General features: G+C 42.7%; 1 protein-coding gene across 5 annotated transcripts in view; it reads right to left on the bottom strand.

Annotated features, from left to right (window-relative positions):
* Positions 1 to 12,950, bottom strand: part of UBE2J1 (ubiquitin conjugating enzyme E2 J1) — a 30,423-nt gene extending 17,473 nt beyond the window's left edge. The window contains exons 1-4 of one of the 5 annotated variants that reach the window (XM_074819567.1): positions 12,746 to 12,950; positions 11,813 to 12,048; positions 5,527 to 11,433; positions 388 to 461 (exon numbers count right to left, since the gene is read on the bottom strand). In XM_074819567.1, coding sequence (XP_074675668.1) covers positions 388 to 447 — 60 coding nt within the window. In that variant the 5' untranslated portion in view covers positions 448 to 461; positions 5,527 to 11,433; positions 11,813 to 12,048; positions 12,746 to 12,950. Of the gene's footprint in view, positions 1 to 387; positions 462 to 4,452; positions 5,502 to 5,526; positions 12,049 to 12,745 lie in introns of those variants that run through there. The other 4 variants (XM_074819566.1, XM_074819568.1, XM_074819565.1 and 1 more) reach the window with 4 other exon arrangements.
* Between the last annotated feature and the right edge of the window lie 2,445 nt (positions 12,951 to 15,395).

The raw sequence follows: 15,395 nt of genomic DNA, 5'->3' as shown, positions 1-15,395 counted from the left end.
ACCTAGGCTTAAGTTGCTGAGCAACTCAGCAACTGAGCCAGATGTCAGGTTTGGGTGTGAAAAGTTTAACTTAAACATAATGCATTTATGTAGTCTAAGGAAGGAGGAGGGGGAATAAACATATTATACCTGTGTGAAAAAATTACTCAGGTGCAACGTAAAACTGATATTATGTACTTTCATTAACAACCTGGAACTACAATACCATTAAAGTGGAATTCTGCTGTTGATTTCTGTCACAGGAAAAAAAGAACCGAATCAATTTTAAAAGGTCTGCTAGTATCTAAATACGCACATTTTAAATACATATGCGCACAGAGAACTTAAGAGTATATATTCATAACACAGCCTAATTACAAGCTCTTGCAAGCATGTATAGAAACAGACCTCCAAAGGCTGTGCATGATAATGATCTGTAGGATCCTTCAGTTCTGCAGCCTCTTTCATCAAACGTTTGACAGCTGAAAAAGAGAAAGCGTAAGTCACAAAAATTAAGAAAAAAATTAATACCCATTGCATACAAAAATACATTAACACTTCTTCAAGAGCTCCTTTCAGCTAACTAATTTTTTCAGCACATCCCAGCTTCTTCACTGGAGTTAATAATCCAAGACACAATATAAATTACTCATGCTGAATAAATCTTGTATGAGTTATACAAGCACAAATTTATGAAAATTATGTTGCATGGTCACAGAATTTCTCAACACTGAACACTGGGACTAAAGTAGTTTTGTATTATTAACTGCACTAAAGACATGAGGAAAAACACAGGTGTCAGTGGAGTTTCAGACTTTTAAGTACAAGATGTACAAGACCAATAACCTCAATATTTTATCATAAAGGACATCATGTGCATCTTTAAACAACTGCTGAAAAGCTTTATCCTACCACCTCCCATGACTTATTACATGACTACTCCCTTAATTATTCCAAAGGAGGTCACATTAAGATTTGAGAGAAACCAACACATCAGTAGTACAAGCAGATGAACATTTATACAAGATTTTAAAACGCTTATGCCCAGCCAGAAAGATTTACTCAGGGCCTTTATAATTTCACAGAATCACAGAATCATCTAGGTTGGAAAGGACCTTGAGGATCATCCAGTCCAACCATTAACCTAACACTGACAGTTCCCAACTACACCATATCCCTCAGCACTATGTCAACCCGCCTCTTGAACACCTCCAGGGATGGGGACTCCACCATCTCCCTGGGCAGCCCATTCCAACGCCTAACAACCTGTTCTGTAAAGAAATGCTTCCTAATATCTAGTCTAAACTTTCCCTGGCGCAACTTGAGGCCATTCCCTCTTGTTCTATTGCTTATTACTTGGTTAAAGAGGCTCATCCCCAGCTCTCTGCAACCTCCTTTCAGGTAGTTGTAGAGGGCGATGAGGTCTCCCCTCAAATTTGAACCTGAGTGTGGACACACAGGTATTTTTCTACCCTAAATTCAGGATAGTCATTAGTTACCCTTCTACCCCAGAACCACCACCATCATCTGTATCTTCTGCATCTCCTTTTTCCTTCCCCTTTAGTAAGTTCTATTACATCATTTGTCCTGCCAGGTGGCCTCATGTGCATCATGCATTAATGTCTAATAAAGAGCTAAACTACAGATGAGATTTGAGGATGCTGCCTTATGAATAAGGTTAGGTAGAAAATTCTTACTTCCTCCTACTTACTGGAGAAAGTGCAAATACCAGTTACCGCTTTAAGCAACTACCTAGGGACAGGATCTGTTAATCCATCCTCCACATTCAGTTCAAGCTATGGATGTCCCTCCCACTCATGTAATTATCTAACTACAAAGGAGAGACACTGCCCAAATTCCCTTACGGTGTAAGCATAAAGATATGGTGAAAATGAACTGTAGTTCCTCGATTTACAAAGGCTGGCATCACCAGCTGACTGTAGGCTGCGTAGCATGCTCAGACTCCAGGGATTTACTTACTTTCACGACGCTGTGAGGGAAGCTACTCTAACCTTCCTGCAGAGAATTTTGATTTCAATCTACTGTGAGAAGTTCTTTTCCTCCTTCGCACTTCCTGACAGCTATAAACAACAGCCCAAAGTTTGAGGATTTCACTTCTTACAACCCAAAAAACAAACAGACTATGCGGAAATTTGCTGCTGCCAGTTGTCCCAATTCTGTGCTGCTGCCTGGGGGAGGTGTCAATTAAACACCCTGCAAAGCCCACGAGGTCACGTCACAGGCAGCTGCGTCAGGGCTCCACTGAAAAACAGTTTGTCTCTTTCATCTGGATTAAGGTTTGCCAGTTCATTAGTGAGGAATAGTAAGAAAACCAGCCTGGACCAGAAGAGGCTTCAGACCCAGCATTGCTTCACAGACAAGAAGCCTGGACGCTTGCCTTCAGAAGAGTGGCACGCATCAGGATGAGCTAATTCAGGAGTGAACACTCCACAAAGCAAAAGGGTAACCATAAGAAAGCTGAGAACATATATGATGAAGCCTAATGAAGAAAGAATAGTCATGGACAAGGCAGACAACTCTTGTTACTGAGATTTCCTAGATGAGGGACCAAGATAGAAAATACAGGCCAACCTGTAGCAGCATCACATGCAGTTACCCATGTTAACTGAGGGAAAGCTAACTATTAGAGCAAAAAAAAAAAATTTCAAGACCATTCTACAAAAGTCTACTGACACTCAGAGAAAGGTTTGTACCCAGCCTACAAGTGGGTGCAGGATCTTTGGCAGTGCATATTGGCACTTTGGATTTGTCCCAAAAGGAACAGTCTTTTTACCGCTTCAGCTCCGAGGCTGTCCCCTGGGTGTTGAGTGCCAGCACCTGGCAGGCAGGAACAAAGAAATCAAGGGTTTGCACTGAGAAAGAACAGAGACAGCAGCCAGGTGGGGACAACAAGCAGGTGGGCTCCTGTTAAGTAGAATTTAAAATGGAAGCAGTTTAAAGCATGGTGGTTTTTAACATATTTTTGTATTTAATTAACAGTGACAGCAATACTGTATGTATTTTTTCATAGTACTACTTTATTATCAAGAAGCCAGATTATAGGTATTTTAGGAAGCCAGCATAAAATACACTGAAAGAATATGAAATATTATTCCACTCTTGGAGCATGAAATACAGCAAAATATATAATTTAGTTTTTGTATACAGATAATTTGCTTATACGAAGTTTTCAGTATTAAGCAACCTAGGATATCTTAAGAAAAAGAAGCACATGTCTATGAGAAGAGGCTGAGAAAAAGAAGCACATATATACAAAGAAGGGCTGAGAGAGTTGGGGTTGTTCAGTCTGGGGAAGAGAAGGAGCTTATAAGAAAGACAGAAAGAGACTTTTTACCAAGGCCTGTAGTGAAAGGACATAAGGAAACAATTTTTTATGATGAGGGTGGTGAGACACTGGAACAGGTTGCCCAGAGAAGCTGTGGATGCCCCCTCCCTGGAAGTGTTCAAGGCCAGGTTGGACGGGGCTTTGAGCAACCTGGTCTGGTGGAAGGTGTCCCTGCCCATGGCAGGGGGGTTGGAACTAGATGGTCTTTGAAGGTCCCTCCCAACCCAAATCATTCTGTGATTCTACTTTCACATTGCTGAAAAATGTCAACTGCCAGACTGCCAAGAACAGCCTGGACCAATAAAGGTTCATTCTCAGAACGTGTGATCCAGTGAAAAAAGCATTAAATTGTTTCTTCTTTAAGCATAGCTGCAGTATTCATGAACACTGTCCCTCCTTTGGCTAGCAAAAATGTAGTAATTCACAATGTCTGCCTGCAACAAGTACATGTCGTTCTTATCCAAACTTCATTAAAGAGTTTTGATGCAAAATATGGTATTTCAACCCACTTAAAATCACAATGAGTCATCTGAGCAAACGTTTGGCAATAGCAATTCTGAAAAATGAGAATGGTTTGGGCCCATTCAAAATAAAGAATTGCAAACTGTCAATAAAGTAAAAAAGTATCACTAATTCAGCCAAAAAAAAAATCCAAATCAAGACATTCACTTTGTCAAAGACAGGTTTTAGAGACAAAGTATTTTTTAATGTGGCATGACTGTCAGCATGAAAAATAACCATGCTTTCACAGGTACACTCGTCAACACTTTATCATAACATTCATTGAAATTAACTACTGAGGAAATTAAGTTTCTGGGCTAACTCGAGAGCGAGGGAGAGTTCCCGCCCTGGCAGGAGGTGCTCTGGGGAGGAAAGAGCGGGTGCTATGCACCAGAGGCTCTGCCTGATAACCTGCCTCTTGTATTACACTGAAATTACCAAGTTTTTCTGAAAAACAAAACGTGGATGTTAAAACTCTAAGAATCAAATTTAAAGCCACCAGCTTGCTTTAGGATTGAGTAGCAATTATTGAGCAAAATTTATGTAATGTATGCATTTATGATTTGTAGATGTATTTCCGTCAAAAACTGTGTCCTGGTCAAACCCTACCTCTTATTAATATTTACCTTCAACTGTCCTGAAATTTCTATTCAACACAACTGCTTCTCTTGGATGTATCTTGAAGTCACATTTAAGTACTGCTATCACACCTGACTAGACTACTCTGCACCTTATGGCCCAGGAAATCCTTCTGTAGACAGAAAATGCAAGTGATCAGTCTTCATAAATGTCAATATTGCTGCTTAAATAGACAACAGGACTTGAACATGGGCGATGTTCTCTTAGTAAAATATTTTGTCTTATTTTCAAAAAATATGTTATTGTGAAAATAAAAATAGTCTTAAAATAAAGCAATCACATTTAGCTTTACAGAGCTTTGTTTTGTTAGTAGTTGTGCTGGTTTTTGCTGGGCCAGAGTTAATTTTCTTCACAGTAGCTAGTATGGGGCTACGATTTGGATTTGTGCTAACAACAGTGCTGATAACACAGGGATGTTTTCCTTACTGCTGAGCAGTGCTTACACAGAGTCAAAGCCGCCTCTGCCTCTCACCCCACCCCACCAGTGAGTGGGCTGGGGGTGCACAAGAAGTTGGGAGGGGACACAGCTGGGACAGCTGACCCCAACTGACCCAAGGGATATCCCAGACCACATGGCATTATGTGCAGCATATGAAGCTGGGGGAAGAAGGAGGAAGGGGGGGACGTTCAGAGTGATGCCATTTGTCTTCCCAAGTAACCGTTACACGTGATGGAGCCCTGCTTTCCTGGAGATGGCTGAACACCTGCCTGCCCCTGGGAAGTGGTGAATGAATTCCTTGTTTTGCTTTGCTTGTGTGCGCAGCTTTTGCTTTACCTATTAAACTGTCTTTATCTCAACTCATGAGTTCTCACTTTTACCCTTCTGATTCTCTCCCCCATTCCACTGCAGGGGAGTGAGCGAGCAGCTGTGTGGGGCTTAGTTGCTGTCTGAGGTTAAACCATGACAGCAGTCTTCTGTACTTAATAAGGAAGGATTTTAGTTCATTTTTACATTATCAGTGAACAGTACATGTGGCAATCAAATGAGCTGACTAAGGTTATATTAACATAAACACACAACACTGCAACAGGATTTATTTCAGCATAATGAAGTTGCATACCTTTTGCTCACTGGAAGTTCAGAAAAATCTGATACAATTCCAACTCCCTCCAACACTCAAAGACCAAAAACCTGGACCATCATAAGCTTCCTGAAGATTTGCCACAACTTGTCTACAAAAGGCAACGATACTCAGGTACAAGAGCTGAACAAGAGAAACAGACCCAGGCGAGGGGAGTGGTAGAGGTGAGGTGGGTGAGACTGTAATGAATCCCAAGTGTAGGAAGCATCAGAAGGGTGAGGTCTCAGTTCAGCAAGGCTCAGTCCCTAGTATTTCATGACATGAAGAGACAGCATTTTGTGCACACAAAGATGACTGCAGGATCAAATTCATATTTAAGTGATATGGGTTGTGCATGACAGTATCTTCCTCAAATGAATAGCAATCATTTCATTCTACAATTTTCAGTTCTTCTATTGAAAAAGAAAGCACATAATAAACAAATAAAGGAACCTGAAACAGTTGGCATAAAGCCAGAGATCTCATAATCTTTCAAGTTGACTTACCTGATCTGGAAAAAAAAGGAACAAACAGCGGGACAGCTTTTACTGCTTCAGCAAATGCTTTCCACTTTTGTTTTTAAAGGCTGCTATTATTTTTTTTCTTCATTTTAAATAAGATTTAGAGGTCTACTCAGGAGAAATACAGAAAAAGTAGTAATTTTTTCCCATGGATCTGCTGACAAATACAGTATAAGTAAGGATGCAATTTACTTTTGAAACCAGGTTTTCCAGTTAATTAGTAAATAAAGTTTATCTGGGATGAAGGGTTTTATAACTATTGAGCTATTAGTAAAATACTATCTACAATTAGGAAAAATATTAGACAATAATATGAGAAAAAAAAATTTACCGCAGAATCTGTTTGAGACAAGCATCAAGGCCCTTCAATTAGATGACGCGTACATCATGGATGACATTTTGGGAAGGTCTTTTTAAATCCAGTTGGCTTTGGTTTTTCCCCCTCCGCTCAATACCTGACCACTGAGCCAAGACTGCCTGACCCACAGCTGGTGTAACCATCAAGTGACTTCAGAGCTCACAGTGCAGTGACACCCACTGAACCACCACCACCAGACCACCAGTTCCTGCTGCAGCCCAAAGCACCTGGGAACCCACTCACCCAAACTGCCTGTATTCGCATTCAAAAGAAAACCCTGTTTACTAAAGGTAAGTTTAAATTTTGCATAAGAAAAAAAGTAACAGTGAATCACTGTCAGTCAGCAGTCCAACTGCACAATGATTGGATCACAGAATAAATAAAAAAGGATTAAATTTATGTGTAAAGTACATAGGATTCCTTGTAAGATGACAACACTTAATGAGCTTTGACGTTAAGTCAAGAAAATCATTTTAAGTGATGTGGTCACTAAAGCATGCAAGAAAAAAATTCAAGCGAAGAGTCACAGACTGGAAAATTACGAAATACTTTTACTACAGCTCTTTGATATGGTATTTTGGTATTTTTTTAAGTAGTGCTGTCCTCTCTAGAGAATAGTTTATTAAATATAAACATACAGATACTCTAACAGGTTCACAGGGACCTCCACAGTGTCACTAGGTAACTGTGTCACTTGCTCCATTGTGGATGTGGTTTTCCTGGACAGCTTCGAATCTGTGAATGATATGTGATTATTAGAATTAAAAACTATAAAAAGGGGGGAAAAAGGGGCTTGAGACAAAAGTACCCTGAAATATAAGTTACAATCCTTTTGCAGAATAGAGCATCAAATGGTATCTACTCTAGAAATAAACTGACATTACCATACTTCCAAGCGAGCTCCACATTACTAAGCATCTTCTCTACCTCTTCATTCCTTGTGTTTAATCATTTTGCCCCACCTTTCTTAATCTGAGTGCACATCTGTCTTTAGATTTTTTGAGTTCCCGTATGTATTTTTGTATGTCATTTGACAAAAACATGACCACATTTTCATAAAAATTTGCATAGCAGTTTATAGTCACTTAATTTTGAATCAAGACCACATTTAAAGTTTCACTAGGACCGAGATACCTGATCTTTCTTCACAAAAAAACACAGGTCCCAGTCACATCCACCCAAAATAAAATCCCTGGAAGACAGATGAAACTTCCAGTTGGGCAAGTCCTTAAACCACTGATGAGGAAAACATACTACATATTCTGTTTCTTTAAAGCTCCAAAGCATTCCCTACTGCATCTGTCCATGATGGGAAAGGGGACGACACAAATCTTTGTTCTGACAATTCAGCAACAGAAGTGTCTAGAAACTGGCATACTTGCAACAGACCATGCAAAGATTTCCAGATTTTTCAATCTTCTGGAATGAGAAAGCCAGAAGTGGAAGCAACCCATAACACTAATGATCCATACCACCAGTGACAACCTTATCAAACGTCCATCCTCCAGTGCCAGAGGAATGGGCAAAATGAAAAAGAGTTAAAACTTCAGTCTCAGGTGAAGGGCATCACCATTTTAAGTCATCTCTACTGAAATCTACTACAGTTTCAACATTATTCTAAACATCATAATCTGCAGAACACTATTTTTCCATAGTAGAGAAATCACACTTCTCTAAATAAAAACAAATGGAGACAATGATGTTGCTCATCATTAACTGCTTCTGTCGTGTTCTCCACTAGTCAAGTTCCCATTTTATGCTGATCTCATGTAACAAGACAAAACAATTGTTCTTACAAAACTGAAATGTGGCATTGCAGAACTATAACTGTCTGGGGCAGCCATAGGTTCCAAAATTGCTTTTATTTTAAAATTTGGTTTGACAATTCCTTTGACTTCTGCTACAAAATAAATGGAAACACCATTTGCCCAGAGACAGGCCAGCTGCTTTCCATCTTCAGGGTCTCAAATACATCCCTTCCAAAGACCCACAAGCCTCCTGTACTCATATGAATATTGACAACTGTAAAAAAAAAATTATACTTTTCATTAGTCCATTCTCTCTTTCCTCTCACCCCTAGAAACGACAGCCCTTTAGTCCTCATTTCCCTCAGAGCAGCAGGAAGTACAGTACTCTTCCTGTAGTTACAATTCAAAACAAGTGTTCAGTCAACACAAAGGGAGATAAAACTTATCAAAGGTAAGGTGCTTGTTGAACACACTAAGACCAAACAATGTCTTCAGCTTCAATAAATAAATTATTAACATTCATTCAACTTTTTATTTTTAAAAAATTCTATCTTTATTTCATACCCAGAAGGTACTAAGCAGCACAGTGCCTACTGGCTATTTTCTATTAACTGTTTTTTATTAGCAAAGAACTGACGCATGCTTATTGACAAGGAACATCCTTACTTGTAAAAAGTATGGAGTGGAGAAAGAATTATAGTTTGCAGGAAAAGCAGTAAATGTATTGAAGATGACAGCTAAGAGGATCACAATCTTGGCACGTTACGTTTCCTGTGCATCCAAGATACAAAAGCACCAGTCCTGGGCAGCAAATGCAGGACACACGCACCATGTGCTCTCCCCAGTTCTCCAGTGCCCTCATTAGGCAAATTCTAGATGATGAGATCTGCTGAAAACAAAAAAATGGCCCAAAACAAAATAAAAAAGCACTGCTGTTCATGAGCTCTATGTGAGTCACTGTAAGTAGCTGTTCATAATTCTTTAAGTATGTCTGTGCTAATACCCGCTCAGAAGACTGGTAACATCCTACATGAAAGAGGGAGTTTGTCACTACAAAAACAGCTACTAGAAGATTTGGTGTCTGATCTTGCAGCAAGCTAAGGGTCACAACTCTTTGGAAAAAAAGTAAAGCGATTATTCCAAGTAGCTCTTACAAATTTCAGAAGATAGGGATGTTCCTGAAGCATGAAGAGGATGAAGTCTGTGCTTTAGTCAGCTGAGCTTTAATATTGATGGGAGAGGTTTATCAGCCATATGGTAGCAGGCTGATATACATTGACTAATCCATTTTGAAATCCTAAAACAGAAAATAGCTTGCCCTTTTACAAGTGCCAAAAATAGACATAAAAATATGAACCAACAGCTTAAAAGGCTTTGCCTTATTGAAGCAATACAAAGAAGCCTGAAATGTGGAGTGTGAAATTTCTTTCCTTCCGAAATTAATGGTCTTTTGGGGAAGAAATAAGAAAAAAAACACATTCACAGATGGTGTGAGTAGACATCTTCAGGTGAATGCCCCCATACCTCCTTGCCCTTATAGAGGATAACTGACAGGAGCCAGCAGCGGCTTAGCATGCCACCCTCGCCAAGCCTGGACCTGCAGTGGCCACAATGTGTACCTATGGTAAACTGAGACCTGTCAGAGCACCAGCTGCACTGCCTCGTATCAGCAGAGACACAGCATGCAGGGGAACAACTTGTCTTGTATTGTGGAGAGTTACCGTCTTTTAGATATGTTAGGATGAACTAACGTTAGCTGGAGAAACTGGGATAAGGAAGAAAATGAAAATATTGACTAGCAGCAATTCGCAGCAGGACAAAGCTGTGTAGCAATATTGCTCCTCACAGTCTGTTTGAAAGCACACAGAAAGAAAGGCACCAGAGAGCCTAACTGATCTTCATTCACCAATCTGGTCTAACACACCTACTCACAGAAGAGGGATCCATGTAGCCATGTATAACCATAGAAGAACTTCAGCTCCTGTCACCAGTCTACAACAGAATTTGGCTTAAAAGGAAGATCAATAGAAGCACAGGTTTCTTTTAACAAAATTTTCCTATTTAAAATGTGTTTTCCTCTACAACATTCCAGATAGAGTCTAACATAATAATTAAAATAACTTTAAAGCCCTAAGTAGTATTTGCTGTCTTTAAAACTGCTAAGCAGATGGAAGTCACCATCTGCAACCAGAGTTTGCTCAAGTTCAAAAGCAGATTTCAACAGGAGAAGGCTCTTGTGCAGGTACAAAACGATTACTTTTTTCACTATGTCTCAAGATAGCACATTACAAATCCCTAAAGCTGACCAGGACCTAAAGGTTAGCAGCTTGGTTCTTCCTCTATTCAAGTCAGAGCAACAAGAACAACAGGCACAAGGACAGCTACTAGTTCTAAAGCCTTAGAGGGCTTGGTTACCAAAATAACCCCTTCAGTCCACAGATGACAGAATTATTTGAAACAGAAAACACAGTGGATTTGTCTTCATATATTTCAGAGCATTTACATTAATTAAAACCACCTTAATACTAGAACACCTTACATTTCCATCTTAACCCTTCAGTTGAATGGCAAGTGTAAGATACCATCATTAAACTGCACATTAACAAGATAGGAATTTGTAAAACATACACAAAAATATTAAATAATTGCATATGCTTACCTACCTAGTTCGCAAGAAAAGGGTCAGACTAAAAGCAATGGCTACACATAACTACAGTCAACTCATTTTAATGAATAAGATAAATATTGTTTCTTCAATGGTTATTTTTTTATTCAATACCTTTTGCCCATTTTTTAATGAAAGATTTCACGTATATTAAGTGACTATTGAAACAAGTGTTTTAAATCATATTATAGAGATTTAAAGAGTGATTTAAATCATTTATAGACTTTCAGCATCCATACGGAAAGAAATAATTCAATACGTTAATATGCTATAGAGCATGTTTAATTTGGGGAAACAATATTGACCTATTGTATGAATCATCCACCTTTGTCCAGTAAGGTTCATTTTGCTATGGAACAGCACAGGTGCTGAAAAACAATTTCAGTAAAGGTAATTTTCTTTTGAAAACAAGGGGGCCTAGTAACAACAGAGAGGAAGAAGATTTGTGGTTTAATTTCTAAATTAAACCACAAATATTTGCCCTCTCCACCCAGATCCCAGGATCACGTCATACAGCACACCACCACTATTTCCAGTGACGTGGCAAACCGTAACTAGTAAGCATGTTTGTGTGGCCTTGCAAATTCATATATGCAACATATCCAGCATATCTCCCTAAAAAAAAAAAATTAAAAAAAAAAATCTTCCTTCCTGATATTTTAAACTATAACAAGTACATCATTTGCTTTGTGATTCTTATCTTTCAGTTAAGCAACTTGGGTGTGAGGGCAAGGGACAGAATTTAGCAATAGGTACATCATTCACATGAAGCATGTTTTGTAAATAAGCCTGTCATTTACATTTGTAAGGTAGAAGTCATCATAATCTTCAGTTCCTCCCCACCTCCCATGCTGGTAATAGGACAGTATGATTAAAGAATAAAGCCATTATTCACCATAATAACATGAAGCTGGTAAAACCTACTTCCCCAAAACAGATTAGGGGAAAGCAGGGGCATGACAGCGACCGTCACACAAACCCAACTGGCCCTTACAAGCTGTGAAAGAGGTTTCGCTTCAGCAGCGACCGGCCTCCTGCTGCGCCTGCAACTCCCAGGAGGTGAAGCCCGACACAACCGGCGAAGGGCCGCTGCCCCAACACAGCCGTGCGGGAGGGACCCGGTCTGTCCTCAGTCTCCCTTCCTAGGAAGCAAAACCTTCCCTTCCAGCGCTGCTTCTCAAGACATCTCCCACATCTCGAGGCATCCCTCTCACTTCAAGGATTCAAAGTCTAGGAGTTATAAGGCATGAATTTTAACGCAGAATCCCATGAACACACACACACGCATGTAAATACAGTGTATACAGCAACACTTCCGTAAAACAAACTAAGCTAATGTTGGCAATCTGTCCCCTCACACGCACCTACTTGGAAAGGAGGGGATACCCAGGCGAACAGGGCACAGCCACCTGACAAAAAGTTCAAAGGTACGCTTCCACAAACCGACGTGGGCACACAGCCGCCCCCCCCGCCCCGAGATCGCCAGGGTGTTTTGAACGAAATTACAGCTCAGAGGGAGTTTTCAACGCCACCGCACTGGGAAGCAAAAGCGACCCAGCCGGCCCCCACTCGAACGCCGCCACCCACACCCGCGGGCACCGCAGCGGCCCAGGGCCCCCATCCCTCCTCCCCGCGGCGCTCTCGGCCCGGCCGCTGCACCTGCCCCGCCGCGCCCCGGGAGGCGACAGCCGGCCCCGCTGCCACCGCCGCCACGCCCCGGCAGCGGCCCCCCAGTCCTCCGCGATCCGCGGCACCCCCGGAGCGGGCACACCCGCCCGCCCGCCGCGAGAGGCAGCGGCCTGGGCAGCCTGCAAGGACCGGCCAAGCACCCCCCGCCCGGCCCCGCCGCCCCCCGCCCGGCCGCGGCCTGCAGGCGAGGCCGGCGCCCGCCGCCTTGGCGCCCGCCGGGCCCTGCCGCGCCGCCTACCCGGGCTCTTGAGGTTGTAGCGGGCCTCCATGGCAGCGGGCACCGCTCGCTCCCTCCGCAGCGTCTCCGGCAGCGGGGGCCGGGGCAGGAGGAGGAGAAGGGCCGGGGCAGGAGGAGGGGAAAGGCCGGGCCCGGCCCAGCCCGCCGCGCCTCGGGAAACTCCCCTGACGTGGCAGCAGCGGCCGCGCCGTGACCGCGGAGGGAGGCACCTGCCGCGCCGTTCCCGCCCCGCGGCCTGGCCCTCGGCAGGGCCCGCCCAGGCCTGGTCCGCCCCGGGCCGCACAGCCGGGGCCAGGGAAGGCTGCGGCGGCTGGGGAGCGTTGGTAGGGTTGTGTCGCACAAATTAAAATTCGCAAGCTGCCCGCCCTTCTCGGTGGTAGTGTGGAAGGAGCAGCCGATTTGCAGCGCGATGGGTGACACTCGGGCCCCACAGCAGAACCGCGACTCCCGGCGCTGCCGGGACAGGAGGCGACGCTACAGCTGCTAGGCCGCAGTTCTGCCGTGGTGGCTACAATAGCGAAAATGGCCCCCACGTCCCCCTCTCGCCTCTGCCTTGAACCGCTGAGGTGATGGGGTGAGGTGCCTCAAGAGGTCAGCACGAGTAGATTGGTTTGAAAACTGGGGGCTGAGAAAAGGGGCTTCTAGGACCCTGCAGACCCACCAACACCCAACCTGAAAGACTTCACCACCACTGTAAGACTTATCACAGAATCACTGAATCGTCTAGGTTGGAAAAGACCTTGAAGATCATCTAGTCCAACCATTAACTGACTGTTCCCAACTACACCATATCCCTCAGCACTATGTCAACCCAACTCTTAAACACCTCCAGGGATGGGGACTCCACCACCTCCCTGGGCAGCCCATTCCAACGCCTAACAACCCGTTCTGTAAAGAAATACTTCCTGACATCCAGTCTAAACCTTCCCTGGTGCAACTTGGGGCCATTCCCTCTTGTCCTATTGCTTGTTAGTTGGTTAAAGAGACTCATCCCCAGCTCTCTGCAACCTCCTTTCAGGTAGTTGTAGAGGGCGATGAGGTCTCCCCTCAGCCTCCTCTTCTCCAGACTAAACAACCCCAGTTCCCTCAGCCGCTCCTCGTACGACATGTGCTCCAGACCCTTCACCAGCTTCGTTGCCCTTCTCTGGACATGCTCGAGTGATTCAATGTCCTTTTTGTAGTGAGGGGCCCAAAACTGAACACAGTAATCGAGGTGCGGCCTCACCAGTGCCGAGTACAGGGGTAAGATCACTTCCCTGTCCCTGCTGGCCACGCTATTTCTGATACAGGCCAGGATGCCATTGGCCTTCTTGGCCACCTGGGCACACTGCTGGCTTATGTTCATGTACTTAGTAGCATCTTGTCTGTTGATTTTCAGGATCATGAAGGACTGAAATGGTGCTACACACCAATGATTGTTAGTTCAGGCAAGAATTACCATCAAGAGCTTGGCTTGATGGGGAGATAACCTTTTCCATGCCACAATGCTAAAGGAATATCTGCATCTACAACTTCGGTTTCTCTGCCGCCTAGTTACAGCCATGGTGCACTTGGGATAGAACTTTTAAGAACTCATAGCTAAGGAAATGCATAAAGTCATAATCTCAGCAGTCTGTTTCCCTTTAATTCAGCACAAACTGTAAATAAGAAACATGTCTTGAGCTTCCATGTGCTTCTCTTCAACACCATAAGCATGAAACTCTTGTCTCTAGCTCATGAATTGTCCTTAATTTAATCTGTGTTACTTCTGTATTCTTCCTAATCATCTTTAAAAAATATTTTTCATGTTTTGATGTCTTAGTTCTCTTTTCCTCTTTCCTTCTTTGACTGGAGTGGAAAACAGTTGTAAACTGAAAGGTTTGAGTAGGTATGTTTTTTTCACCTCATGTTCTCAGAATTGCAAAACAAGGTGTTACTCTTCCCTTTCCTGTTCTGTTGCACAGTGATGATGTGGTAACAGCAAAAAATAAATAAAGCAACTTTACTCCACCTTAACAAGTAGCTGAATTTTCAAAGTGGCAAAGGGATCTTCCTTTTTACAGGACAAAGCACTACAAGTAATGTAAAGCATAAATAATGTATATAGCAGAAGGGAAGGGATGGCGTCAGACCTTGAGGTTCCGTCTTACACTGAAAGCACCTCAGGGTACGTTTAATGGCCAACAACTCTTGATGACATCTCAGCACTTCTGGCTAACAATGGCTGATCTGACTGCTGGAGATGGTGAGCTGCATGCAGGCACTGTTTACAAACTATTTTGGTCATTCTTAGCAGGTATGTCCCATCTTTCCTCGTTTGCTGGAGCCATCTTGCTGTCAGCATGAGAAGAGTTCTGGGACTAAATCTTGGCCTTCCCCAAAGTAGGAGGGCAGCATTTTGCAGTTGGAAATCTGGATTTCCATCTAAAAAGTTCTGGGATCTATTTTGATAGAAGATAATTTAAAAATGGTATTATAATGTGAATAATGGCACAAATCAAGAAGTAATAGTTGTTATGAACTAGTTAAGAGTAATGTGGAGTTCAGCTTTCCCTTCTGGGCTCTGCCCTTTGACCCTGGCAGCACTTACAATGCCGTTTTATATAGTTCAAGGAGGAAGCACCTGCAGTTAACAAGAAACTTGGGCTTTTAGCTAAAAAAAGCAATACAC

This window comes from Strix aluco, chromosome 3 (assembly GCF_031877795.1).
Source record: "Strix aluco isolate bStrAlu1 chromosome 3, bStrAlu1.hap1, whole genome shotgun sequence".
Classification (NCBI taxonomy): Eukaryota; Metazoa; Chordata; class Aves; order Strigiformes; family Strigidae; genus Strix; species Strix aluco.
The sequence above is the reverse complement of the archived record's forward strand: the minus strand, read 5'-3'. Positions and strand labels throughout refer to the sequence as shown.